The sequence below is a fragment of the Rattus norvegicus genome, chromosome 8, assembly GCF_021556685.1.
Source record: "Rattus norvegicus strain SHRSP/BbbUtx chromosome 8, alternate assembly SHRSP_T2T, whole genome shotgun sequence".
Lineage (NCBI taxonomy): Eukaryota > Metazoa > Chordata > Mammalia > Rodentia > Muridae > Rattus > Rattus norvegicus.
This window is the reverse complement of record NC_141541.1, coordinates 127,543,083-127,570,377: the sequence shown is the minus strand read 5'-3', so window position 1 is coordinate 127,570,377 and position 27,295 is coordinate 127,543,083. Positions and strand designations below refer to the sequence as shown.

General features: G+C 49.3%; 2 protein-coding genes, 1 long non-coding RNA gene and 3 other non-coding genes across 15 annotated transcripts; 1 reads left to right on the top strand and 5 right to left on the bottom strand.

The window, feature by feature from the left end:
* The first annotated feature begins 4,737 nt into the window (after positions 1-4,737).
* Positions 4,738-7,193, top strand: LOC134480248 (uncharacterized). Its single transcript, XR_015628117.1, has 2 exons — positions 4,738-5,565; positions 5,822-7,193. It is a non-coding gene; the product is annotated as an uncharacterized LOC134480248 (long non-coding RNA).
* Positions 7,194-8,502: 1,309 nt separating this feature from the next.
* Positions 8,503-12,361, bottom strand: Rpsa (ribosomal protein SA). The gene is made up of 7 exons (NM_017138.2): positions 12,332-12,361; positions 11,561-11,727; positions 10,898-11,016; positions 9,699-9,944; positions 9,153-9,281; positions 8,887-9,052; positions 8,503-8,662 (listed from the first exon to the last, which is right to left on the bottom strand). Exons 2-7 carry the CDS (start codon positions 11,691-11,693, stop codon positions 8,568-8,570), a joined length of 888 nt encoding a protein of 295 aa, NP_058834.1. The 5' UTR covers positions 11,694-11,727; positions 12,332-12,361; the 3' UTR covers positions 8,503-8,567.
* On the bottom strand, positions 9,500-9,648 carry Snora62 (small nucleolar RNA, H/ACA box 62). Its single transcript, XR_015628275.1, has one exon. It is a non-coding gene; the product is annotated as a small nucleolar RNA SNORA62/SNORA6 family (small nucleolar RNA).
* Snora73bl1 (small nucleolar RNA, H/ACA box 73B like 1) lies at positions 10,622-10,824 on the bottom strand. The gene has a single exon (XR_015628277.1). It is a non-coding gene; the product is annotated as a small nucleolar RNA SNORA73 family (small nucleolar RNA).
* On the bottom strand, positions 11,241-11,396 carry Snora6 (small nucleolar RNA, H/ACA box 6). The gene has a single exon (XR_015628274.1). It is a non-coding gene; the product is annotated as a small nucleolar RNA SNORA62/SNORA6 family (small nucleolar RNA).
* Positions 12,362-15,269: 2,908 nt separating the features above from the next.
* Positions 15,270-27,295, bottom strand: Slc25a38 (solute carrier family 25, member 38). 10 transcript variants are annotated; one of them, XM_087561568.1, is made up of 9 exons: positions 27,074-27,295; positions 23,583-23,680; positions 23,251-23,372; positions 22,349-22,433; positions 19,988-20,128; positions 19,564-19,743; positions 18,968-19,142; positions 16,824-16,990; positions 15,270-15,993 (listed from the first exon to the last, which is right to left on the bottom strand). In XM_087561568.1, the coding sequence occupies exons 6-9, from the start codon at positions 19,627-19,629 to the stop codon at positions 15,871-15,873; spliced, it is 531 nt and encodes a 176-aa protein (XP_087417694.1). In that variant the 5' UTR covers positions 19,630-19,743; positions 19,988-20,128; positions 22,349-22,433; positions 23,251-23,372; positions 23,583-23,680; positions 27,074-27,295; the 3' UTR covers positions 15,270-15,870.

Below are 27,295 nucleotides of genomic sequence, written 5' to 3'. Positions count from 1 at the left end.
GTTAAAGGGCATAGAACGATGACTATTCAACTAGGCTGGTTCTTCCCGGATTGCCCCTGACCTTATGGCCACTTAAAGCTGTGATATTAACCAAAACAGTTCCCAAACCTCATCAGGTACCACAGCAGGTGACTGACATGCTGACAGAGATCAGGAACTAGTCAGAATCTGGGCCAAGTTCACTGACTGTTCAAGAGTTTCCATGCTGTGGCAGTATTGTTCCTAATCACTGTATTAAATATCCAGGATGACCTAGGCATGAGTTTACCTATCATCCCAGCACGCAGGAGGCTGAGACAGGAGGTCTCTGTGAGTTCAGGGCTGGGGATGTAACTCTGTTGGTACAGTGCTTGTCTAGGATACAGAAAACCCTGGGTTTGAACCACTGAATAAAACCCAGCAGGGTGGCTGTTGTGTGACTTTTCCCTGGGAAACATGTATTCGTTTAGATAAAGCATTAATAAAAAGAGAACAATTCCACCTACCCAAGTCTAGTTCAGTGAGCTAACAAGTTTATGAATGTTATTTACAAGAGTTTGGGTGAAGAGTTACAAGAACATGGATAACTCCAGGGAAGGTGGATCACCACTCCAACTTAACAACTCACAAAACCAGCATCCCTAAAGCCCCAAGCAGTTTGCAGCTTGTCTGAGAGTATATTTGTCCAGTAATTATGGCTGACTTTATAACCTTGGGGAGGGGAATCTCGTGAACCTTGTAAATTTCAGGAGCCTCCTGAGACTTGTGTGTTTACTTCCTGGGTCTTAAGGAGTCCCCTCCTCCCACTCCAGGAGCAATGCAGTTTCTCACAACAGAACCTGTGTCTGTAACACCAAAGCCCTCTTTTTTTTTTTTTTTTTTTTTTTTGGTTCTTTTTTTCGGAGCTGGGGACCGAACCCAGGGCCTTGCGCTTCCTAGGTAAGCGCTCTACCACTGAGCTAAATCCCCAGCCCCCACCAAAGCCCTCTTAATCTTGATATTCAGACCAGACCCTTTCACAGGTACTTCTGTATTTCTTGTGGTGGTCGATGTGTCTTTCTGGTTCAGGTTTCCAACCTGGCTGACTATGGATAATTACTGGTGGGTAATTCCCAGGTACACTAGACCTTGGGAGCAGTGGGAAAACAGCTGATGCTCCTCTACCTAAGTAGTTCCAGAAACTAAAGTCACCCTCCAAGTAGGTTTAAATTTGCATCTCAGTTTCCTATTTGCTGTGAAGATCTCTTTATTTTTATGTATGGGTACTTTTGTGTGTAGGGATTCATGTGCACCAAGTGTGTGCAGGTAGGTCCCCAGGAGGCCAGAAGTGGGCACTGGATATCAAACACACACACACACACACACACACACACACACACACACACACACTCCTTTTTTTTTAGATCTAGACACAGTAGTGCACACTTGTACACTTGTAATCCTTACACTGGGGAGGCAGAGACAGGAGGATCCCTAGGGAATTGATGGCCAGCCAGTCCAGCCGACCTATTTGGAAAAACCTAGACCACCTAGAGCAGAGGATCTCAACCTTCCTAATGCTGTGACCCCTTACTATATACAGTTCCTCATGCTGTGGTGACCCCAACCATAAAGTTATTTTCTTTTTTTTTAAAGATTTATATTTATATATACTTATATTTATATTTATAAGTATATTTATATATACTTATATTTATATATACTGTGTACACTGTAGCTGTCTTCAGACACACCAGAAGAGGGCATTAGGTCTCATTACAGATGGTTGTGAGCCACCATGTGGTTGCTGGGATTTGAACTCAGGACCTCAGGAAGAGCAGTCAGTGCTCTTAACCACTGAGCCATCTCTCCAGCCCCATAAAGTTATTTTCATTGCTACTGTATAACTGTTGTTTTGCTACTGTTACGAATCATAATGTAAATATCTATATTTTGATGGTCTTAGGGGACCCCTGTGAAAGGACTTTAACCCCCAAAGGGGTCATGACCCACAGGTTGAAAATCACTGGCCTAGAGACTCTGTCAAAAAAAGTGATGACATCAGAGCCATGATACTGGGGACATCATCTGACTTGTGCACACACAATCAGCTCATGATACTAGGGCTGTAGTCTGACTTGTGTACACTCACACACAATCAGTTCATATAATTTTTAAGCCACACCAGCACTTGGGAGGCAGAGGCAGAGGCAGGTGGATGTCTGTGAATTTGTGGCCAGCCTGGTCTACATAGTGAAGTGATTCCCAGGCCAGCTAGGGTTACATAGTGAGACCCTATTCTTTAAAAAAGAAAGGAAAGGGTAACATATGCTTTTTAAATTAAGTGGAAAGGAAGCATCACACATATTAATCCCCACCCCACTCCCAAAGCTGCGATGGAGTTAAAGAGGCAAAAGATGAGGCAACGGGACAACTCAACCTCAGCCCAACCCCAGCACTCAGGAGGCTGAGACACCACTTCTGCAAGTTCAAAGCCAGCCTGAGCTACATAGTAACTTTCAGACCAGCACGGGCTGTGTCAGTGTGAAACTCATCTGAAATATAATTTGAAAATTTAAAATATATGTGTATATATTTACGTGATGGTCTGAATATGCTTGGTCCAGGGAGTGGCACTATTAGGAGGTATGACCTTGTTGGAGTGGTTGTGTCACTGTGGGTGTGGGGTTTCATCCTAGCTGCTTGGAAGCCAGTCTTCTGCTAGCAGCCTTCAGATGAAGATGTAGAACTCTCAGCTCTGCCTGCACCATGCCCACCTGTGTGCTGCCATGTTCCCACCTTGATGATAGTGGACCCAACCTCTGAATCTGTAAGCCAGCCCCAATTAAATGTTGTTTTTATAAGAGTTGCCTTGGTCATGGTGTCTGTTCACAGCAGTAAAACCCTAACTAAGACAATTTACATAGTGTACAATATTTTACATATATACATATGTAAAGTATAATATATATTATATAATTTGGGGCTAAGATGGCTTAGTGGTTAAGAGCACTGGCTGTTCTTATAGAGGGCCCAGACTTGGTTCCCAACACTTATGTGGGAGGCAGGCCCACAACGATTCTATACCTTCAGTTCCAGGAGACCCAGTGTCCTCCTCTGCCTTCTGCCAGCCCTAGGCATGCACAAACATACATGAGGCAAAACTCTTACATAAAGCACAAGTAAACACTAGCGTTATATCTAATTGAAAAATTTAAAATGCTACCCATTATTTTGTACAACTAATTGACATTTCCAAAAAGAGTTCTGGCCTTTGGAAGGAGCTCTAGAACTCATCTCTTAAGCCTGTAGCATTTATGCCTTGCCCATTAATGTCTTTGATCTGGAGACTTAAGCCACACCAGATCACCTAATGACAGGAGGCTGCACCATGGCTGTACCCAGAGGAGCAGGACTGTCATCTGTGTGCCTGTCAACCATGGTCAGAAGCTAATTGTAACTCTCCATGCCAAGGCTCAGATACACCTGGGAGAGGCTCCCCAGATACAATGTTCATGTCCATATCCTGGCCTAGGAGACTTCAACCACATTGCTGAGTCGGCTGCAGGGAGCGGAGGGTGGAAGCTTGCAGGTAGACTCCTCTGACCATGCCTCAGGACTTCTCAGGGGATGAACAAACCTGAAAGTGGCCACAACTGCCTCTTAAGCTTGCATTAAAAAAAAAATACATACATACATACATACATACATACATACATACATACATGTGTGTGTACATATGTATATATTTTTATATATTTAATAGAATAAAATTGAAATATAAATAGAATTATAAACATGTAAATATATTATAATTTTTTTAGTTAAATAAAATTTCACTTTATTTTAAAAAATTAAAATAATAGAGTCAGGTGTGGTGGCACACACCTGTAATCCCAGCACTTGGGAGGCAGAGGCAGGTGGATCTCTGAGTTCTAGGCCAGCCTGGACTACAAATTGAGTTCCAGGACAGCCAGGACAATGCAGAGAAACCCTGTCTCAAAAAACCAAACTAAGGGGCTGGGGATTTAGCTCAGTGGTAGAGTGCTTACCTAGGAAGCGCAAGGCCCTGGGTTCGGTCCCCAGCTCCGAAAAAAAGAACCAAAAAAAAAAAAAAAAAAAAAAAAAAAACCAAACTAAACAAATAGATAAAATAAAATGAAGATGGTAGTCGAACTACTTGAATGAATGTAAAGAGAGATTAAGGCCGGTGCCTCAAAGCCGCAGGTGTTTCTAAGGTGTACGTTGTCAAAGTCCCATTTCTTTGTAGTGTGCGTCGTGAATCTGTAAGTTCTCTCCTGCTTCCGCAGAGGTGTGAGTGTTGCTTCCGGGCACAGGATCCTTAAAGGAGGCAGCGCTAGTACAACTCACCCTCCCTCCTGCCTAGGTCATCTAGACACTCCTTGGAAAACCCGTCCTCCATTGTCTGGATTTGTTTCCTTGATCCGTACAACAGAGGGTCACACATCTGCTGGTCTCCTGGTGGCTTCTGCCTCTACTTTCCTCCCAGCCGTGTCAGAACCTCAGCTCCAAATTCCTTCCCAGACTCTGCAGCTCCTTCAGGGACCTTCACACCACCAGTGACTCCTGACCCAACCCAGGACTTCACTGGCCACACCCTCAACTCGTCCAGGAAGGCTTCTGGACCCAAGGGTCAGCCCAGACCCATAAGGTAGGAAGGCTAAAGTCTAGCTGGCACCTTGGGGAGACTGTTGAGGACCCTTGGTGGGGAAGGATGGTCAGGAGCACTGCAGGGAAACCTGTGGGCCCTTGAAGCCCACCGAGGCCACTGTGAACTGGCTGGGAGTGGGAGGTGACGTATGGTGGGTGTGCATTTGTTAGAGGACACGAGGGACAGGGCGGAGGCTGTTGGAGTTGACTGCGGTCTGAGTTGACTGAGAACGTTGGTGATAGGCTGGCGACCGTTAGGGAGAGAAGGGTGTGGCTGGGAACTGATGGCAACTGGGGATAGGCTGAAGGCTGTCAGAAGCTGACCAGTGAACCTTGGGGACAGTCTGGGAGCTCTTGGGGGTGGGAGAGGCTTGGCAGGTGACCGTTGGGGACAGGTCAGGAACTCTCAGGACCAAACTGTAGACATTGGGAGCTGGCTCGGTTGGGGCTACTAGGAATGCATGGAACCCTGAGGTAGGCCAAGGGTGTGTGGATCATCTAGGACAACGGAAGCCAGAAGGTGGGAGCCAAGGAGCAGGCGCAGTGGAGACACATACCCACCGGAAAGTACTGCCCCTGTGGCCTTCACCCAATCTGGAACCTCGCAGGGTGAGGACCCATCAACTTCCCACCCAGCTGTGGAACCAGGACTCATGGGCGAGAGCATCTGGGGCGCAGAGTGCCAGGCCTGGGACTCAGCAAAGCTCAACCAGCATGGGGCTCAGATAGTTTCCAAGTCCCTGAACACGACTGACAGATCCAGGAGGCCCCTGCGAGTGGACTGCTGCATCCACAGAAGCATGAAGCTTTGGGTTGGACTCAGATTCCCGTCATACTGTGATGTTTCCAGACCTTTCTGAACACAGGCTACAGTACTAGAGGTCGCTGACAGGCCAAATATCTGACTGCTGATGCATTGTGTAAACGGCAATCCAGGTAGCTTTGCACCCTGTTCCCCGGAAGTACTGGCCTAGGCCAGTGGTGCTCAGGTCAGGTAGGGGTGTGTGCGTATATAAACATTGTGCTAGTGCTCACTGAGGCCATCAGATTCCCTGGAGGTGGAGCTCTGGCCCTCCGCAAGAACCAGTGCTCTAGACATTGAGCTAGCACCCAGCCAGGAACTTCCCTCACGGCCACTCACCACTTTTCTTTAGTCTTCCTACATTCTCACTCTTCTCCTTCCCCTCCACAGGCACTGCTCCAAGCCCTTGCCTAAGATCTCCGTGGGAGCCCAGAGGACAGCAGAACCAACCTTCTCTGACCCTCACACCCAGGGCCTATATCTGAGGAGTTGCTGCAGAATGAAATTCAGGAATTAAGGAGAGGGATGGTCAAGTTTACAAGAATTCACTCTGCAGCGCAGTTCCTGGCACCTGACCTGCTTTCTACAGAGAAAACACTCGGAATTCATGCCCTGAAGAGCATAGATCCAGGCCCCGATCCCAGCACCTTCGCCAGTCTTCAGAAAGTGAATCCTAGAGGATGGTGACTCGGCCAGGGGCTCCCCTTCTTCCTCTCCCCTTACAGGCTCTTCTCCATTCTGGCTAAGCATGGAACAAAAACTTTGTTCTAGATCTACCAGTTCCATGTCTACGACCAGTGCACAAGAACCAAACTATTCTGCTTCTGCTAACTCCTCCATCTTTAGTCTACCAATGACTTGGTTCTTAGGATTCCCTGACACTTGGAATCTCCCTGTTCCATTTAAGTGTTACTTGACAGTCTCAAGTTCAGAGAAGGGACAACAGATAGTGGTTCTGTTGTGTCTGAGAAATAAGGCCAGCAACTGTGTGCCCTTGCACTGAACTGTGCCTCTTGACTGGCATGCTAAAGTGATGTCCTTTGTAAATCCTAGGGCAGAAGCTGAGTCAAACTCAGGAGCTCTTCTTAGTTCTCTCCATTTTTTTTAAGTTTGCCAATTTCACAAGTGTTATTTCCTCTCTGATTACAGCACTGTTGACAGCTGCCGTTTGTCCAACTGACGTGCAAAGCCTGGGAAAACATGGCAGTGGGGTGTAGCTTTGGCTCATCCTGGATGGGCCTCAGACTCCAGTTGCCCTGTTGAGCTCCTCTAAGGTCTACCCTGGGCTAGAAGTGTCAAGGGCAGGAAGTGCAGCCCTAGGGACTTCCTCTTTGTAGCCATCAGCTTCAAGGGCCTTGTTCTCTTCCCACTACCTTTTACCTTCATTTTTTTCACATCCTCCCCTCAGGGTTTGTGTGCTCCCCATGGAGAGGCTTGGCCATTATGAACATAGCCTATCAAATTTAGAATGAGTTAGAGACCAAACTTCTACCTGGCTGGGACCTCTCACTGGGAACTTCCTCTGGGGACATTTAGATGATCTAAGAGCCACCTCTCCTAGAGCCCCTTTGTTTTAAACCGGATATAAAGTGCTTGGTGCACACACATGCACCACCTTCACAACAGAGGCCTGTCTCGGAACTGGAGCACTTCCTGGAGGTGGTTCCTAACTGTCCAATCCTACCTTGTGGCTGTGCAGATGGGGTCGGCCCTTATCATGTACTACTAAATAGCAAAAGAATAAAGCTGCCTGTTTATAATACCCAAGAATATTGAATATTCAAGGGATGGACCAAAAAAAAAAAAGGCAAAATTCCCAAAAAATGTCATTGTCCCATGCCGAAAAACTTGGTATTCCTGCAGGGACTGCAGTGCTCTCAACTCCAGCCTAGCCACAGCAGATATACAACACACATGTCTAAATCAGAGTTCCGCCTGTCAGTCTGAGGCAGATCACCAGGCCAGCAGCAGAAGCAATTTCAGTACACAAAATGTTCAAGAGCTCCAGCAGGTGGAAGGCAGGGCCACAGTTCCTGAAGGAATCACCTTTGATTTGCTATTTGTTGTACAATGCACTTGCCACCTAACATACCAGACTAGACAATACTGAGACCCATGACTGTGGACTCAGGCATCATCTAGAGAATTAACCCCACTACCATTTAATGTCTTAAACTGTTCATTTTAATGCCACAAACACAAGAATGCTATTTTTGCCATGTTCTAACAAACTTTATAAAAGCTAGGAAAGCACTTCATAGCCAGTTAGTCCTTATGTACCTGTAATACCACAAATACTTGTGAATTCCACAGGCAGCAGGAGGAAGTGCGCAGGATACAGAATTATCTACCCTCTTTCCCCATGCATTCTCAGACTTTCCACAAACCTGTCTTAAGAACTATGGTTCCCAGTCTTGAGTTATCGGCCCATTCTTCATTCTTCCCTCCCAGCCCCCCCCCCCCCAGCAGCATGGCAGGCTAAGGACCACCCTTCCAGACCAGATCCTCTCCACAGGCAGCTCAGTAGGGGATGGACACACACCCCTTACTGGGTAAATTTAGGCTCCTTCTAAACTCCTGAATACTTAACCCTTGCAATGCCACCTCACTGCAGCTCATGGAATGTCATGCCTACACCACAGCCTCGGTAGACTGTCTATCCTTACCTCAGGACCACTGGACAGTCCTGTCTAGGAGTGCCAGCCAGTATTAACTTTGTTCTGGGACATATCTCAATCTGGTCATGTTCAGTGGCACAAGCCTTCCCTCAGTGTGAAGGCAGAAGGATCTATGAGTCATGACAGAACAGAGACCCTGTGTTAAAAGAACACCCCACCTAGATCACATGTATGAAACTTCCAGAGGCACCAAGCAGCTCATGACCGTGAAGCTAAGGCCCACAGTAGAACATTAAACATACATACTGTTACTGCAGTTTAGTATTCCCAAGCTTAAGTAGTCAACACAAACAGGTCAGTAGAACCTGGAGAGAAATGTCCCCTTCCCTAGCTCATGCCTGTTCTATAGCCCAACACCAACCCAGGTGTATTCTGCAGTAAAGAGCACAGAGGCAGCTTTCAGGAACTTTATTTTCCTTCCACCTTTTTTCCCTTCGCTCAGGCACCTGCAGAGGAGCTCAGGACCACTCAGTGGTGGCTCCAACCCACTCAGTAGCCTGTGCTGTGGGAGCTGCTGACCAGTCCTCAGTGGCCGGCTGTGCACTCCAGTCTTCTGTTAATAAAGTACAAAAAAGGTCATCAGCTCTAGGAACAGAGTAACTTTTCCCAAGTCATCCCAAAAGCAATGTGTCAAGACACACTGCGCCCACCGGCACACACATCAAAGCACACCCAGAGTCAGAACAGTAACGCTCTCGTGGCCACTGAAGGCTTCACCATTACTCAGTCTACACTGCTCAGCTCCCTGCAGCCTGATGCCCTGGCCTTGATACACACCTGTGGGGAACTGCTGAATGGGCACAGAGGGCACCTGCACACCCTCAGACCAGTCGGCCACCTCAGGCTGAGCAGCAGTGAACTCAGGCGCTGGTGCCGTCCATTCACCCTGGAATTCCTCCTTGGTCACAGCCTTCTCAGCGGCAGCCTGCTCCTCCTTCTCAATCTAGTTTTTTAAAAGCACAGAATGGACAAATTTAGCTTCACTGAACCACACCAAGGTGTCCCATCTACTTAGTGGCCACCAGCATTTAATAGCGCCTTACCTCCTCTGGGTCCCTGTAGAAGTAAAGATCAGGCATAACCTCCCATGGGTGCTCCCGGGAGATGGTTCCTCGCATGCGGAGTACTTCCCTGGCCAGCATCCACCACATGAGACCCACTGAGTGAGCTCCCTGCAAGAAAGGGGGAGTCACTAAACATAAGGCCACTCCCTTACCTCACAGGCCCTGTACAGAACACCCCTTGGAACCACGTCTCACATTCCACACACCCAGATGGCAGCACACTGCCCCAGGTACAGGAGCACTGGGCACACCTCATAAATTGACTCCTCCCCCCAAAAACTAACATTCACTTAGGAGAATACACAGGCCCATAGTTCATACATCAAACTTGTAGCAAAGGTTACTATCAGACCCCACTCACTGGACCAGAGTGGGGTGTTAGCGAAAACCTTGCCGCTCGTTTAGCACACTACCTACACTTAGGAGTTCATCGACCAGCGTGTGACCTCAACTCCAAGCTCTAACAATGTGCAGGGGAGCCCAAAGGCTTCCCCAGTGCTGTCATCAACTCTAAATCCAAGTTACCTTGTTGTTGCATGGGATGGCAATGTCCACATAGCGCAGGGGAGAATCTGTGTTACAAAGAGCAATGGTGGGCAGGTTGACGTAAGAGGCCTCTGTGAGGGGCTGGTGGTCAGCCCGGGGATCAGTCACCACTAGAAGCCGGGGCTCCCTGAAGGCTGCTTGGATCTGGTTAGTGAAGGTCCCAGGTGTGAAGCGGCCAGCAATTGGAGTGGCTCCTGTGGCAGCGGCAAACTTCAGCACAGCTCGCTTTGAAGGGAGATTGAGTCAGCGTTATCACGAATGCTTTCATAGGGAAACTGTAGATACTCACTTCAAGTTACCTATCAACACCAAAGCAGCACTTTATTGAAGCACATTCTTAGGCTAATTGTAACACTTGCATGTCCATATGCTTAGTCTGAGGCACCTGATTCATCTATGAAGCAGATGATGTTGGTGATTTCAAGCTTTTCACATGCCCCATGCCCCTCAAAGGACCACCAGCAAACACCTCTGACTTCTGGACAAATTTATCAGGACACAGAGCAAGCATATCATCCCTCGTTTCCCTGTAGTGGACAGTTCCTTTTTATTTAATGTAGGGGTGGCTTGCTTTCAGTGTATGTAAGTGTATCACACACCCACACCCACACGGAGGTCTGGTACTGGACTGAAACAAACTGAACTGTGGATGGCTGTAAGCCACCTCAGTAAGGTACAGAACTGACTAGGGGACTCTTGAATCGACTCTTTACCAACTCAGCCACCAGTGTACCAAAAACTGTCTTAACACTCCATCTCATTTTTTTTTTTTACAACCGATATACTCAAGCTAGCAAAGACTCTTCTTGGCTGGCTATTTTGTGGCTGACATTGCTTTACCCTTAAAGTCAGCAACAGTTTCCTCCTAAACACACAGCACTGCCTGCCACTGAGTGACATAGGACTGTTTCCTGCATGGTTTGCCTCCTCAGTCATCGTCCACAGGACTCTGAGAAGTTGTAGGAATATGCAGGTGCGAGCACGAAGCCCAGCTTCATCTCCAACGTTGTGGAAAGGGACTGTACATCACTGGGCAATGCCTCTGCTCCCCGACGCCACTAGGACAGAGCCCGGGGAGAGTGACCTCCCGGGTTATCCACGTTGGAAACTCTTGTGTACTCACTCCCAACGTATTCTGCACATTTTTGCCCCCAAATAAAACAGCCTCTCCCACACACCTGGCCAGTGTTCCTGGAGGAGATGACGCTGACATCAGCAGGGTTCTCAATGGCAACAATAGCTCGAGCGGCTAACAACAGCTTCTCCCAAGTCCTCTTCAGGTTGATGATGTAGATACCTAGGCCAGCAAACGGGATTCTTGTGGGGGCCTTTCCAAGACAGGGTCTGTGGAACCCTGGCTGTCTGCAGAACAAGCTGATCAGAGATTTGCCTGTCTGCCTCTTGAGCACTAAGATTAAAGGCACCACCACACCTAGCCACAAGTGGATCTTTAAAGTGGGTGGCCCAGATTTGCTAACCTCATTGCTCTGTAAAGGGACACTGCAGGAAAGCAGAGTATGTGTATGTGGCAGTGACCACTACCAAACTCCAGTCATAGAGGCAAGCTCTACTGGTGTTAGCGAAAATCCTGCCGTATGTTCAATGTAGCACACTTCCGACACTCAGAAGTTCACTGGCCAAATCTGGCCTCCACCCTGAGCTTTAATAGTGTGCAGGTTCAGCCTGTCTCTTCCCTTCTGTCAATCCTCCATGACCCCTGGCCCTTCCTACAAAACTCTCTTTAATACAACTCACAAGCCAGGGCAGTATTTCTCCAAGCATTCAGCACCAGCACTACCCACTAGGACAACTTATCAGGACTATCAAGAGCAACAGCTGACCGTCACTTTTCCTTTTGTAGATGTACTGCTCCATCTGAAAGTCAAGGTTGGTGCCACCTAAGTGGGTTCCTGCAGCAAGGAATTTGAGGACATCCTCCTCCTTCATCTGCAGGACGTCAAGGCCTCCGGACATTGTGTAAGTTTCCCTTTTAAGTTACGATGGGAACCTAAAAAAGGAATGTCGTCCATTTTTCTCTTAGATTAGAACCCACAAGATTACGCTGCCTCCGGAGAGAGGGATTAAAGGTTTTTGTATGCCACATGGCTCGGTACGTCTTAGTGAAGCTGACTGTATTCTTATTCCTCCGTCGCTTGTAACTTTTCTGGCCACCTAATCACTAAGAAAAGTGGCTTAGGCAGCAAATCACAAGCATTAAAACTGGCCAGTAGGAAGTTAGCGCTTACGTTGGCACACTGGTCAAAGGGTACTTACTAAAGAAGTTTCGTCTATGCACAGAGAAGGCAGCCATATTTGGTGTGCTTCGGGTTTTGTATTTTGAAAGTGATCGAAAGTTTCCGCCCCATCTCTACGCGCCCCACGAACACTTTTCCCAGCATCTTGCCGACAGGCCTCTCGAGCCTGGCACGAGCCGCAGAAGGGCCTCGGAGTAGCGCCCGCCCCACCTCACCACGGGCCACCACGTGGCGCCGCCGCCAGTAATCAAGCAGCTCCGACACACGCAGCCTCGGGACCCTCCCCGCACATCCATGTGGCAGGAAGCTCGAGAGCAGGGCGTCGAGAGGCGCCGAGGACCCCCACATGAGACTCACCAAGAACAACGCCGTACGGACCCGTTCCAGGGTAGCGCGGAAAGGACGGGTGGCCGGAAATGACGTCCTTAAATAAGCCACAGAGAGCCAATAGCAACACACGTTAAACAGAAAGAGGGCAGAGCTTCCGTTACGGAAAGGGAGTGTGGCGCACGCGCAGATTCAGCGAGCGGGTCCGCTGCTGCGCACGCGCGGAGCGGAAGTTAAAGTGGCCGGCGCCTGCTCGGTTCCAATCGTGGTGTAAATCGTGGGGTTGGAAGCCTGAAGCTTATTTTGATGGAAGATTTCTAGAAATCAGGCCTGTGTACAGCAAGCACAGCCTGAAGGACTGCTGTGTGGTCTATGGAGGACGGTTTACCGACGGGAAATTCAGACTTTATCGCAGAGATGTTTTCTTGAAAGTATAAAGTACAGGACTGTACGCATAAAATTAGTTTTTGGTCAAAGAGAAAATGCAGTTCGTAAGTTTATTCTATCTAATGGAATACTATGCGGCCATTTAAAGATAGATAGGTCCTGTGACACAAAAGAATTGGAACGAGAGGACAACTACGAACAAAAATGACACCCTGTGTGTGAAAGAGGTCGGTCAGTGAAAACAAAGTATTTTCCCTCACGGCTGGCCTAGGGCATGGACGGTATTTTCTCCCCCATTTCTTTGACACTATCAGCACCACAGCTGAGTGAAGAACAGACTTCAAGCCTGGGCCACCTGTGTCAGAACTAATTAGAGGAGCACATACCCACCAGGCCCTCTGCTCCTTGAAGAAAGCACTGGCTCCTTCCTACATTTGGGGGACAACAAAATGGTGGTTACCCAGTAAGCTATTACAAAAGTATTGAAGGGGATGGGGAGGAATTTGAATGAGTCATTTATTTACAGTGCATTTATACTGTATTCCGTGTCTCAGGTAATCTAGAGATGATTTGGAGTCAACGGGAGAGTTGTGGTTATTAGAAAATACCAGTTTATATTAGTGACTTGAGCACCTTTGGGTTTGGCATCCATAGAAGGTTCTGGAACAAATTCCACAGATCCTGAAGGATAACCATATAGGCAGACAACAAAAATAATAAATCAAAAACCCAGAGGGCTGTGGGTTCAGTTCCGTGGTAGAGTGCTAACATCATAAGGCTCTGGGTTTGTTCAGCTCCCAGTACTTCAGAGGGATAAATGCTCTGGCCTGAGTGTGGTAATACATGCCTGCTCATTCTAATACTCTGGAGGCTGGGGCAAGAGGACCAAAGTTTGAAGCTGTAGTAATGCCCTGTCTTAAAAATAAATATAAAAAAGTAAAACTAAAAAGAACAAAGTATTGGGGTTGGGGATTTAGCTCAGTGGTAGAGCGCTTGCCTAGGAAGCACAAGGCCCTGAGTTCGGTCCCCAGCTCCGGAAAAAAAGAACCAAAAAAAAAAAAAAAAAAAAAGAACAAAGTATTTAACTTGCCATATCACGAATGTGCATCAAGATATTTTGACAAGGAAAGCAGAATATTCTAAAATCTATTAAGTGATGTGTTCAGGCCAGGTAGTGGTAGCATATGCCTGTAGTCCTAGCCAGCACTTGGGAGGCAGAGGCAGGAGGATCTCTCTAAGTTGGAAGCCAGCCTGGTCTACAGAGTTCCAGGACAGTCAAAGCTACAGAGAGAAACCCTGTCTTAAAGAAATAATAATAGAAAGTGAGTGGTGGGTCTGGGATTATAAGGGGTGGATGAGGATATTGGGGTGTGTGTGGAAATGTTCTAAAACTAGTTTAGGGTCATGGCTGTACTTTCAGACAGGGTCCAACAAATGGAGGATGACTGAGCTCCAGTTCTGTGTCTGGCTCCCATTTTGGGAATGACAAGCCTGCATCCCACACTGAACCAGTGTTCTGTTTGCTCTGTTGATGCAGATGAACCCAGAACCTTGCATGTATAAGCACTACACTCAGCCACACATCCACCCCAAACCACCAAACTGTGGGCTTCAAACAAGTATGCAGCCTCTTTAAATACGTAATCTAAAGGCACATTTGTTTTTCCTTTGGTTTTTGAGTCAGGGTTTCTCTGTGTAGCCCTGGCTGTCTAAAACTTGCTCTGTATTACAGGCTGGCCTTGAATTCTGAGATCTTCCTACCTCCTGCCTGCTTAGTGCTGTGATTAAAGGCGTGAGCCACCATGCTCAGCTCCAAAGCTGTTTTTTAAAATTAAGTTTTAGGAGCTGAAGAGATGGCTCAGTAGTTAAGAGCACTGACTGCTCTTACAGAGGTCCTGAGTTCAAATCCCAGCAACCACATGGTGGCTCACGACCATCTTCTGGTGTCTCTGAAGATGGCTACAGTGTACTCACATATAATGAATGTCTTTAAGTTTTAGGGACTTACATGGCAGGTCAAAAATTAAGTCACCCCTAGAACTACTTTGCTATTCTGAGGGAGACATACTATTTAGGTTTGCTAATTAGAACTTTTATATAGAGAGAGATAAATACAGGGTTTGATCGTGTAGCCCTGGCTGACCCAGAACTCGGGAGTCCTACCTGTCTCTACCTCAAGTGCTAACAGTGTGTTCCTTATATGAGCACACTGTCACTGTCTTCAGACACACCAGGAGAGGGCATCAGATCCCATTACAGATGGGTGTGAGCCACCATGTGGTTGTTAGGATTTGAACTTAGGACCTCTGGAGGAACAGTCAGTGCTCTTAACTGCTAAGCCATTTCTCCAGCCCCCCTGCTATGGTTTTTGTTTTTCTGTTTTTCAAATGCTGTCCATCAGAGTACTCTACTGTGCTCATTTGAACTTTAACTATGGAGAGTGTGGGATAGCACAGATTGCCAATAGTACATCTGAGCCTAGGAAGGGCAGTCCTGGTCTCTGGGCTACAGGGGCTCCCTAGGAACAAAACTAACGTACATCTTGCTTTTTGTTCTGTTTTTGTCACAGACAAAACACATCTCCACCCTGCTGAAGTCTTTATTTTAAAAGTATTACATCTGTTTGTTCATTGGGTATGGGTGCTTGCCACAGTGCTCGTTTGGAAGTCAGAGGACAACTTGCAGCAATTCTTTCCCGTACCTCGTGGGTCCAGGGCCAGTGCAGCCTCTGTCAAGCACCTCTCCTTGCTGAGCCATCTCTCTGGTTCACCGCAGCTCTCTTAGGCCAAGTCTTCCCTAACTTGAGACTCCTGCCCTCAGACATGGCAGGAGGCCCACACCTCTCTACTGTGGGATTCCTTCATTACCAACATTCTAAGTTGCCCTGTAATGTAGGCAGGTAGCTGAAACAGAGCGACCTAGCAGAGGCCTCCTCTCAAGTAGCATTGTGGGGCAGCCAAGCTTCCAGCCCCTCGTACAGCACTGATGGGGAGTGTGCATGGAGCCATGGGCACTGACAACTCCAGCCTGTGGCTCCAGCTACCTATCTGCTCTCTTTGAATGCAGCACTTGTGCCTGGCTCTTGAGATGTTGTGTTCTTCCCCTGACTCCAGGAGAGTGAGCTGCAGCAACCATGGCAGGAACCAGCCGGACAGCAGATCTTCCTTTCCAGCCCTCTCTCGTCAGGACTTGAGGCCCATCTTGGCCATCATCTCTTCATAGACAGTCCATGCCATAGCAGCCATCAGAGTTCTACGGAGGGCCCGGGGAACACTGCCATGAAAGAAGCCACGCAGCCCATGGGTCTGTGATGGAAACAAGTGAGAAATCGTCAGAAGCAAAGGGCAACACCAGCACCAGATGGGGTTACTCCATTTTAGAACCTTGTTGTTTAAATGTCATGCCAAACCTATGAATTGTGAGCCTAAGGAGATAACCAAGGAACCTCTACTTTTACTGTAATGTTGAGGTCCACTCCTTTAGATCTGCACTCCCTACAGAGACTTCTTAGTTTAAAAATCAATAGTTAGAGCTGGAAGTTATGGAACACACCTTTAATCCTGGCACTCGGGACTCAAACGTAAATTCTGAGTTCAAGGCCAACCTGGTTTATATAACAAGTTCCAGGACAGCCAGAGCTGTGCAATTTAGGAACCAGGAAGATCAGGAGCTAAGAGCACTTGCTGCTTTCCATCGTGAGCACCCACAAGGCAGCTCACAACTGTCTATAACTCCAGTATCAGGTGATGCAATACCCCTAGCTTCCACAGGCACACACACTTGCTCATATAGACATACATACACATATGCACACACACACACACAAACACGCACGCACGCACGCACACACGCCCGCATGCACCTAAATAAAACAAAGAAATTTTAAGAGAACAGCAGTTAAAATCAGACCCAGACAGCTAAAAAGCTCTCTGTACTGGGAACTCTTAGCTGGAAATCTTTACACAGGGTTGTGTGTATAGTGTTTTTGGAACACCATTACTGCTGAGCCATTGCTGCAGCCCCTGGGAAGCACAATTCTAATGCTCCCCAATGTTGCTAACACACTGGGAGAGGGATGTCCAGCTGCCTGAGAGACAGCCCCAACCCAAGAGCAGCACACACTTTGCAGCCTTACCTTGAGAATGAGGGTGGCCACTTGGCCAATGCACTGACACTTCACTGTGGAGAGCTGCATATGGGTTTTGATTACGTCTGCAGGTTGAGTCACCAGTGAAGCCAGAATGCCAGCAAATACCCCACAGCTGAAATTAACAAGGGGCATCAGAGCAGCATCCAGCTCGTCTGAAACAGAACAAGAGCAGTCTGAGGTTAGTAAACGTAGGTTCTTCAGATACACGGTGAAGAGGCAGGATTACCCAGTGTGCTCAAAGCAGATCTGACAAAGGTCTGTGATGTGTCTGGATAATGGTATCTGTCGCTGACAGCTATGGAGCACCTGACTAGAACAATGCAGGTGTAAACACTCCCTGACTGGACAGTGCAGGTGTGGATACCCCCTGACTGGACAGTGCAGGTGTGGACACCCCCTGACTGGACAGTGGAGGTGTGGACACCCCCTGACTGGACAGTGCAGGTGTGGACACCCCCTGACTGGACAGTGGAGGTGTGGACAACCCCTGACTGGACAGTGCAGGTGTGGACAACCCCTGACTGGACAGTGCAGGTGTGGACACCCCCTGACTGGACAGTGCAGGTGTGGACACCCCCTGACTGGACAGTGGAGGTGTGGACAACCCCTGACTGGACAGTGGAGGTGTGGACACCCCCTGACTGGACAGTGCAGGTGTGAACACCCCCTGACTGGACAGTGCAGGTGTGGACAACCCCTGACTAGAACAATGCAGGTGTGGACACCCCCTGACTGGACAGTGCAGGTGTGGACACCCCCTGACTGGACAGTGCAGGTGTGGACACCCCCTGACTGGACAGTGCAGGTGTGGACACCCCCTGACTGGACAGTGCAGGTGTGAACAACCCCTGACTGGACAGTGGAGGTGTGGACAACCCCTGACTGGACAGTGCAGGTGTGGACAACCCCTGACTGGACAGTGGAGGTGTGGACAACCCCTGACTGGACAGTGCAGGTGTGGACAACCCCTGACTGGACAGTGGAGGTGTGGACAACCCCTGACTGGACAGTGCAGGTGTGGACACCCCCTGACTGGACAGTGCAGGTGTGGACACCCCCTGACTGGACAGTGCAGGTGTGAACACACCTTTTACTAACTTGATAGGAAAACTTGAGTTTTTATTCATCAAGAAGATTAATATATTTCCAATATTTAAAAATTACCGATTAATTCCAACTTTAAGAGACTTTTATAACTAATGGGTGAGAAATTTTTTTTTACTTAATGTATATTAATTGTACAAGATGGGTCAAGCCTGGTGATTCATCTTAATTCCAGTGCTCTGGAGGGGGAGACAGGCTGATCTCTGAAAGTCTGAGGCTAGCCTGGTTTACAACAGTGAATTCTAGGCCAGCCAGGATTATGTAATAAGGCTGGGTGTCAAAACAAAAACAAAATACCACCTGTTTGTTTCCTTCCTGTCTTAAATTTCCATTGTAAATGAGGTTATAACCTGCAGGCTCACAGTTGGTCCCTGGGGAAAGGAGCCAGTCTCCGCACACACTAACTGCAGCTGGTGAGCAGTCACCAGGTAACATGTTCACTTCTGCAGCTGTCCCCACACTTTACTAAGTTCAGGTCATCCTGCAGAACGGGTTTCAGGCAACTCTGCTGTGTTTGGAGAGAGAGCATTTACCACCCACAGATGTGGCCCATGTGTGGTCCACAAGCTCACTGGTGAGAAAAGTCTGCAGCAAACACCTCAAGTTCACAGTTCTACCTCCACCCAAATGAAGGGCTCAAAGAACAGGGAATACAGAAAGGGAAGGAAGTGAAAATATTTTCCTCAGGTCCACAGCTATCAGTGTTCCCAAACTGGTCTGACAGGGACTCATACCAAGTATACACTGACAAACAGACTTGCAGGCTGTTCCCCAAAGCTGCTGTCCTAGAATCCCTCAGGTTGTGTCTGTGGCGTGCTGTTGCAGAACCTTGATAAAACACACTTGTCTCTCACCTAGCCTTCCCTCTTCCCTTAGAAGACACAAGGCTTCTGTTGGGGCAGAGTCTGACACCCTACCTCTGCATCCCAGCTCCAAAGTGGCTCCATTCCTAAAGTGCTAATACCACCCCAGAGAAAAAGGCAAAACCCCAGTGGCTCTGCTACTCCTCTGCCCACCTCGTTTACCTGCGCCATGGAGCACTGTGGCCCTGGTCTGGCTGTAAAACATCAGGTAGAGCCCCGAGAAGGGGGCGTCACGAAGCAGAGTTGCTGTCAGGCCCCTGAAGAGGCCACGGCTGCCCTCGCTACAGTAGATGCTCCGCAGGGCTGCATAGACGCTCTCGTAGCTGTAAGCCCCACTCTGCAAAGGGAGGGCAGCTTTAGTGACAGCACAGGCTGGTGGCATCTGAGCAGTGGCCTAAGCAGACTTCCTGTCACATACCAGCTTTGGTGCACATGGCTTGCCCTGCCTACAAAGGTGAGTTATCTTTTATTTTTTAAGAATTATTTATTTATTATGAGAACACTGTCGCTGTCTTCAGACACACCAGAAGAGGGCATCGGATCCCATTACAGATGGCTGTGAGCCACCATGTGGTTGCTTGGAATTGAACTCAGGACCTCGGGAAGAGCAGTCAGTGCTCTTAACCACTGAGCCATCTCTCCAGCCTCCAAAAGTGAGTTATCTGAACATATCTGACTCTAAGTCAGACTATGCACCCAGGGCTGACAGCAGTGCTCATTACCCAGAACCCCCAAGGTTCTACAACTATGAGACTCACCTCATAGCGTGTCTTGACCACTGTGATGGGTGACATGCAAACTCCTGCCACAGAGCGAGATCCCATGCCCAGGATGACCGATTCCAGGGCAGTGGGAGGATGGCCTCGCAAGAAATACTGCTTAGAAGAATACAGGGTGCCAAAGTAGATTCCAACGCCAGGGACACATCTCACAATGGACTGCAGGGACAGGCAGAGGGAAGAAGGAGGGAATCAAAGACTCAAAACTGCAAGATGCCTCTGGAGGTCCCAGGGTGATCCACATGCAAAGTGTTTATGGTGTGAAGGGAGCCAGTGAGAAGGGCAGGGACAGGACAGGCAGCAGCCAATAAAGAGTGGATTAAAGCAGTTACAGCTGTAGTTAGTCCCCACCCCACCCAACACCCCCACTCCCGAAAGCTCTAGCAATCAGGGAACACCCCACCCTCTGTGATCTTTCTGCTGAGGGGAAGGGTGTAGTTTAACATCACTTTCCATCTTCTAGTGGCTGGAGGCTGCTGTGGGGAGGGCGGAAACCAAAGCCTGGGTACTTCCGGCAAGGTGGGTCCTTAGGGCCACAAAAAGCCTTTGGGCAAAGAAATAAAGGTGTGGGTACCCCAGCCCATGTTCACAGTGGTGGCAGAGGGAAGGCTACACTGACGGGCAGTGGATGCCAGCTTTGGGGCTGGTGCTGTGCCAACAGTCGTACTTTAGGAGGAATGAACACTCTCCTCATACCTGCTGGGGTGGCCAGACCAGTGGATGACATTGACCCCTATGCACACTACTGTCTCCACTGTCCAAGCACACGTGATAAGCCTCATTTACAAACAAGGCACAGTAACTAATAAAACATGCATGACTGCAGCCTCCCTCACCTTACATCCCACTGCCTGCTTCTCCCTCTTCCTGTGGTATTGGGAGCTAATGAAGGGCCTGGGTGAGAGGAGACAAGGTGAACAACACGGGCACTTAGTAGGTCAGGCTCCTGCTGACCCTGACCTGCCATGGGGACCGAGCCATGTGACCCCATGGCTGGGCTGAGGAGCAGGTGATGCTGACAGATGAAAAGTTGACTTATTTCTGAAACTGCTCAGTACACCGCCATGTCGGGTGTCTTTCCTTCAACTCATCAGAGCTGCTGCAGGAGCCACAGCCTTCAGGGCTCACCCAAGGGCGATCTGATCCCACAAATTTCGATAATATCCACATGGCTGGATCTGACCCGTTCTCCACCTTCTGATGTGTGACTTGACAAACTCTTCCCATCCCTTGCTTTGTTTCAGACAGGGTCTTACTCCACAGCCTTGGCTGGCTGCTACCTCAGATCTCCCTGCCCCTGCCTCCTGAGTGCTGGAATTATGCCCAACAGTTACTTTTTAATTATATGTATACGGATGTGTCTGTACTTGGGTTTGCATGTGTGTATGATAGAACAGTCCAGAAAAGGGGGTTGGATCTCCTGGACCTGGAGTTACAGGCAGTTGTGAGCTGCCTGACCTGGGTTTTGGGCGAGAACTCAGGTCTCCTGCAAGAGCAGTGCATGCTGTGGCTGCAGGCCCCACTGGTTGGGCCTCTGAGAAGAGCTCACGGCTTCACGTCTGATGACTTGCAGTCTCCTTTCTGCACAATCAGGTCAATGTGCCTGAAATGTGGCAGCAACTCCAGCTGCACACGTGGCCTTTTCCTGCCCAAGCCCGCTTCCAAATACAAGAAACTATCTCTCACTTGTGCTGAATTCCAGATGATCTCTTCAACAACTTCCAGATGTTGAAGTCTTTGAGCTCAATTAGACCATATTTTCTGCTCTTGTTCTGCTCACAGGTGCAGTGCACTGTGGTGACCTAGCACCAGCCACACACTGAGGCTGTGACTGATCTGAACTATGACAACAAAACAAGTGTGGGTTTCTTCTTCCTTCTCCACAATGTCCTGGCCACAGTATTCCTTCCTCCTGAAGGGAGGGTTTTCTTTCCTTCTTAAGATCTTCCACCTTTTCCCAGAAAGCCCTGCCCAGCTTCTTGTTGGCACAGCACACTGCAAGCCTCTTGTGCACCGAGAACCTCAGTAAGTAAAATATGGGCTGCCTAAGCACAAGCCTCGTGCTCCCCAGCAGGTGATCTGTTCACTCAGCAGCTACAGGGAATGAAGACAAGTGGACCGTGGCTAGGACATGCCGCAGGGACAACAGGGCTTGATTAAAAACCTATCAACTCTTCACTGTAGAATTGGACAGGACCGACTGGAGAGCAAAACCACAGAACACTTTGAAAGGGAACTGCCCCTCACACGCCACTTGTCTAGACACCCTGTCCCCACTTGGCGGTGCCCTTTAGAGAGGCTGCAGAACAGGAGGTGGGAGGTGTGGTTGCTGGCATGGTCACCAGAGTGAGCTATGTCATAGGGCCATCTATAGCTAGCCAAGGCTCTCTGCTTCCTGCTTGCTGAGGTGTGACCAGTTGCCTCATGCCCCTCCCACAAGGCTGCTGAGAGCTACTCCAAGGTCTTTCCCACCATGATGGACTACATCCTCACACAAGCCCAGAACAGTGTCTTCTCTCTTAAGCTGCTTCTATCAAGGAGCTGGTCACAGCAGTGTAAAGTAACCGATCCACACAGATGGGGAGGGCTCCTGACTCCCATGCCATGGGAAGCCTGAGTGCCTGGTGAGGAGGGTGAGGAGGGTGAGGAGGAGGAAGAGGAGGAAGAGGAGGAAGAAGAGGAGGAGGAGGAGAAGGAGGAGGAGGAAGAGGAGGAGGAGGAGGAGTGGTGCCATAAGAGAGCCCAGATCTGAAAGGCAGCTTACAGGAGACATCCCTTTCCAAAGGCCCAGAAGACTTTCTGTGCGAACCACCTTCAAGAACACAGACAGCATCCCAACACGCCTGGGCCTGAAGGAAACAAACGGGACAGGACAAGAAAAGAAATCTATTAGGCATCCTCATCCCAGACTTCCCCACTCACAGAGCACACAGCAATCTCTATGCTGCGTCTTAGACTTGCTTTTAGAATTTTATTACGCACAGTGTGTGTATACATGCATACGCGTGTGGAGGTCAGAGGACAACTTGCAGGAGTCAGTTCTTTCCTACCAAGTGGGTCCTAGGGATCCAACTTAGGTTGTCAGGCTTGGCAGCAAACACTTTTACCAGCTGGACCATCTCACCAGCCCTAGAATTATTCTTGACTTCTATGACTTCATGGTTTGGCAATACATATTTACCTATTTATTCACACCACAAACAGTGGGATAGATTCCACTTTCAGACACTTTGTGCAGTTCCCATATTGCTGAGAGACACAAAACACACATTTAAAATGGATGTCACTTCCACACAACCCAGTTCCAGGCATCATAGCTATAACAGAGCAAGCTGGCACAAGGGAAAAGTGAACTTCACCCAGGGAGGCCCTCTGGGGCTGCTCAGAAAGATCCCATCTAATCAGCAAGATTAAATTATAATATGTATGTATAGAAAACCACACTAACTTTTGTCTTCAGAAAACAGTATCCGCAAAGCACATGGCCCAGTACTCAGGAAACACAGGCAGAAGGATTGCAAGTTCACAGTCAGCATGGGATACACAGAAGAAAACTCTTGACTCAAGCAAACACAACAACAAAAGGAATTCGAGCCTAGCTTGTGTTTCTCTAATGTAAGGAAGTAATTTAATCCTGGCTCCTCCACGAAGCAGGGCAATGCCTACCCTACGTCTGAGGGCTGCAGGGTCTGCAGGCGGGTTTTGAGGAGGTCCAGAGGCTGGAAGAGGAGCGTGGAACAGGTTCCGCTGATGGAGCCGCAGAGGAAAGCCTTAATCACTGGATGTAACTGCAAGACAGACAACACGGCATCAGCAAACCTACCCACCATGCCCAGCTCCCTTCTCCACATAGGCATCTGTGGTTTCTCTTCTGAAACCCTTCAGGCACCACCTATCACAGCCCTGTTCTATCTCTCCGTCTCTGAAAAGTGCACAGAAGAAAGGGCCCTCTGGTCTCATTATTCACTTTAATAATGTTGGTTCCCCTATTTCCTTACCACACTTCCTTATCCGGCACGCCTGAAAGACTACTGACCGTCTCCTTATGCAACATGGAGTTTTAGCTGCCAGCGCCCAGGCTACCTGGTTATAGGATCTGTGGATAGTTATAGAAGCACGTCAGAGCCATGAAGCACAAGCTTGGCCACGTGTGCAGCACTCCATGTAATTTTGTGCTTAACACTCTGCCTTTCAAGCTGTCAAGGAGGCATGTGGTGGGTGGGAGAGGGGGGAGAGGCAGGTGGGTCTCTGAGCTCCAGGTCAGCCTGGGGTACATAGGGAAGGAACTCTGTCTGGAAAAAACAAAAGTACTCTGCCTCCCTTCTATACCCCCCATCTCGCTGGGCCAGAGTAGACCACCAACAACCCTGCACAGCAGTCACTTCTGGCTTATGAGCCACCCTCCCTCAGCCTCCAAAAACTGGCTTATCTTCCGACTCCATACAGATGGGCGGCTCTCTTTCAGATACCACCCTCAGGCACACCCAGGAGCCTCAGTGCAGGGTGTAGGAGCTTCCTTAACAATGTCCCCTTTCCAGAACACAGCAGAATCCCAAGAACAACAAATAGGCACTTGGAAACTCCTTCTCCTCCGAACAGGACACTTGGCAAGCCCATCTGGAGACCAGCTCTTCCCTCATTTAGTGGCATCTGCACACTCCCCCACCCCCACTCCTGAGATCAGACAGGGTGCATCCCGGGAGGTATGGTCATAGTCTACTGCTTAAATAACTGGCCCACCGTAGCCCTGATGGCTCATACAATGACTGTGAAGTCTGCTGCGTCAGATTACCAGGAACCAAACTGTCATCTACAGTGTCCATCTCAGGGAAGAGAACACCTTTACTTCTATCAATCACATCTGGAGTGAGTGTTAAGACCACCGGGACTAAGTAAGTGCTGAGGGGTGAATACTGGACCTGACGACAGCCTAGGGTACCAGCAGGGGCTCTCAGAAGACAGCAGGCAAACCCAGGCAGTGTGTATTTCAACACATCTGCTGTACTGGCAGCCAATGCCCCATCCCCAGAGATGCCTGGTTCTTCCACTAATGAACACTCCCAAAACTGCACCTCAGCCTCACCTGAGCCTTTACAGCATCGGGGAGTTCAACCTCCTCACACACCAGGTTCCTCTCTTCCTGAGACATCTCTCCTTTGCCTGGAAACCAGTCCCAGAGCCTCTGTTTCCAGCGCCACACTGTGTTTCCATTCCCTCCTGCCAGTCACCCTTCAGGCCCTGGGCTTGCCATCTAGTCAGAACCTCCTGTAGTAAGGCTCCTGGAGACTCAGTCTAGGCCCCACCTTCTGCCCTGTCCTTAACTTACTTCAACTCTTAGGTATATTTGATATCAGTGACTACCTCTCTAAGTACTGGTTTCTTCCACTAGCACCCCACCCTACCACCCCACCCCAACTGGCTACAGGTCTCTGTTCCCTCTGCCTGCTCCTCAGAACTGCTGCATCTCAAGTCTCATCAGTCTGCAGCCCTCTCAGAGCAGCCTCACCCATGACCAGACTTCACAACGTTCCATTCTATCCTCCCTCCTATCCACTCTGCCACCCAGTGTCCCCTCCTGCCCATGGCGATCTCAAAGTCAACAGTCCAGACTGGAAACTTGGGCAACAACCCTCCACACCTACTTCTTCCCCAGCCCCAGGAGACTCGCTCTGCCTGCTGCTTCCTGACCTCTCCTGATGATGCCCTCAGTCTGCCCTATTTGCCCCTTCAGCCCCAACAGCAGGAAGACACTCTAAAGACGGAATCTGTTCGGGAACGAGCAGGGGTTACAAACGTGGTGGTGTGCGAGGAGAAATCAGACATATCGGTGAGTCCTCCTCCCTGGCCAGCCCCAGCGATGGACCCATCCTCTCATCTCTCTGGCCACTGCTTACTCTCTTCCTCCAGTGAACTATCCTGTCACATCCCTCCGCCAGCTCCAGTTTCTATCCTTCCATCCACACCGAACCGCTCCAGACAAACCCAAACTGCCCTTGCTCAGATGCCCCACAGGCACCTGAGTGACATTTACAAACGTGCTTATCTCTCTCTCCCTCACTTCAACCTGCTCCTCAGCAAGCCCCTCCCAAGGGAACGCCCATTCTGGGCTGGGCCTCTACAAACTTGCTCATTCTGCTTCTTCACCTCCTTCAGCAGCCCTGGTTCAAAGGTCCACAGTTTCCTTCCCTACTGACTGATACAACCTTTTTACCTCAATCTTTGACCCCTCCAATCTACTTCCTACCCTACAGCCAGGTCATCTTTAAAAACTGCAAACTGGAGCCTCAATTCCAATGAGACGGCCCAAAACAAACAAACAAAAAACCAGGTAAGTTTAACAGCCTTGTGACCTTTGTATGCTTACAGCGCATCCTTTGAGAGTGGATTTTGTGGGTCTGTTGTACTTGTTTTGAGACAGTCTCATGCTCACACAGCCTGCCTCTTCATGAGCCACCGTGCTGGCCCTGGGCTTAGTTTTCTTATAATGATGGAAAAGAAGGTGCTTTCCTGAAAGCCTACACCTCTGACTTCAAGACAGATTTGATTTATTTTAGTAGCTCAACCTTACTCGTAGCTTAAAAAAAGTTGAATATTCCAATTTTTTTAAAGTGTGAGAACAGATTAAAACAATCAGAAAGGGCTGGAGAACAGTCAAACGTGAACAGTATTCTTCCAGAGGGACCATAAGGTTCCCAGCATCCATACGGAAAGGGGAGTTCACAAGCACCGCTAACTCCAACTCCAGGAGATACCAACGCCCTCTTTTGGCCTTCTTGGGCATCTGCACTCTTGTGCACCTACCCCCACACACAACATAAATAAGAGTAAAAACCAAAAGCACAGTGAATAACTAGGACTACGCCAAACACGATGCCAAATAGTTCCACAATTTCTACCACCCCGCAGCAAAACGAAAAACAACAAAATCTCTACGTCCGACACACATCAGAAGGGGGAAGATGGCCGACCAGAGAAAAGGTATGCAGTTTTGAAAGACATGGTCCTGGAGCCACAGAGCCAGACATAGGGGCGCACACTCCTTTAGTATTAGCAGTCTGGAGTTCGAAGCTAGCCTGGTTTAAACAGCGAGTTCCAGCATAGCCACACAGTTAGACCCCACTCAAAAAACCAAGAATTGTTCCAAAAGGTATCCCCCAAAGCTGCGCGTCCACGCCCCACTGAAGCGCATCCTGGCCCAGGCCCACCCTGAACAGCCCCACCTCCGTCTATGATTGGCTGTGAAAGACTCCGCCCCACCCCGCCCCCGTCTCCACCAATGGCAGCCCGGCAGCGCAGCCAACCCGACGGAAGGGGCGTGACCTTGGCGAACCTGGAAAGCTGAAGCAGCCACCTGCAGGGAAGCGGGCAGTCGAAGGGAGGCCCGAGGTGCCCGGAGGCGCTTTTATCAGTTACCGTTAGAGAGTTTTAGAAGTAGAACGTTCTAGAAGCACTGTCCTGCCCCACAATGCCCGTGTTCCCACGAGCTCACCATGAGCGTCTCCACTGTGTCCTCTACATCCTGCGACGGCAGCAGCGCCGAGCGCGCCTTCTCGATCACGGGGGACGCGAGCCCGGCCCGGGCGACTGAGAGGCTCCGAGGCTCCGCGCTCACGCCCATCCCTCCCCACCCTGCCGCCCGGCCGCCCGGCCGCCCGGCCTCGGGTCTCAGTACCCGAGACAAGCCGCCCTATATTTCCGGGGGAGGGGAAAG

What these genes read in the sequence shown, in the direction of transcription:
- Rpsa (NM_017138.2), bottom strand. Translation starts at nt 11,693, where the DNA reads ATGTCCGGAGGCCTTGACGTCCTGCAGATGAAGGAGGAGGATGTCCTC. An exon ending in CCTCCAGGAACACTGGCCAG is followed by an intron (nt 9,945 to 10,897) that starts GTGTGTGGGAGA and finishes CTCCCTTCAAAG; the next exon opens with CGAGCTGTGCTGAAGTTTGC. An exon ending in TCTACAGGGACCCAGAGGAG is followed by an intron (nt 9,053 to 9,152) that starts GTAAGGCGCTAT and finishes TTAAAAAACTAG; the next exon opens with ATTGAGAAGGAGGAGCAGGC.
- Slc25a38 (XM_087561564.1), bottom strand. Translation starts at nt 24,733, where the DNA reads ATGTCTCAGGAAGAGAGGAACCTGGTGTGTGAGGAGGTTGAACTCCCC. An exon ending in CCGATGCTGTAAAGGCTCAG is followed by an intron (nt 23,373 to 24,667) that starts GTGAGGCTGAGG and finishes TCTGTCTTGCAG; the next exon opens with TTACATCCAGTGATTAAGGC. An exon ending in CTGCAGCCCTCAGACGTAGG is followed by an intron (nt 22,434 to 23,250) that starts GTAGGCATTGCC and finishes TGTTTCCTTCAG; the next exon opens with GCCCAGGCGTGTTGGGATGC.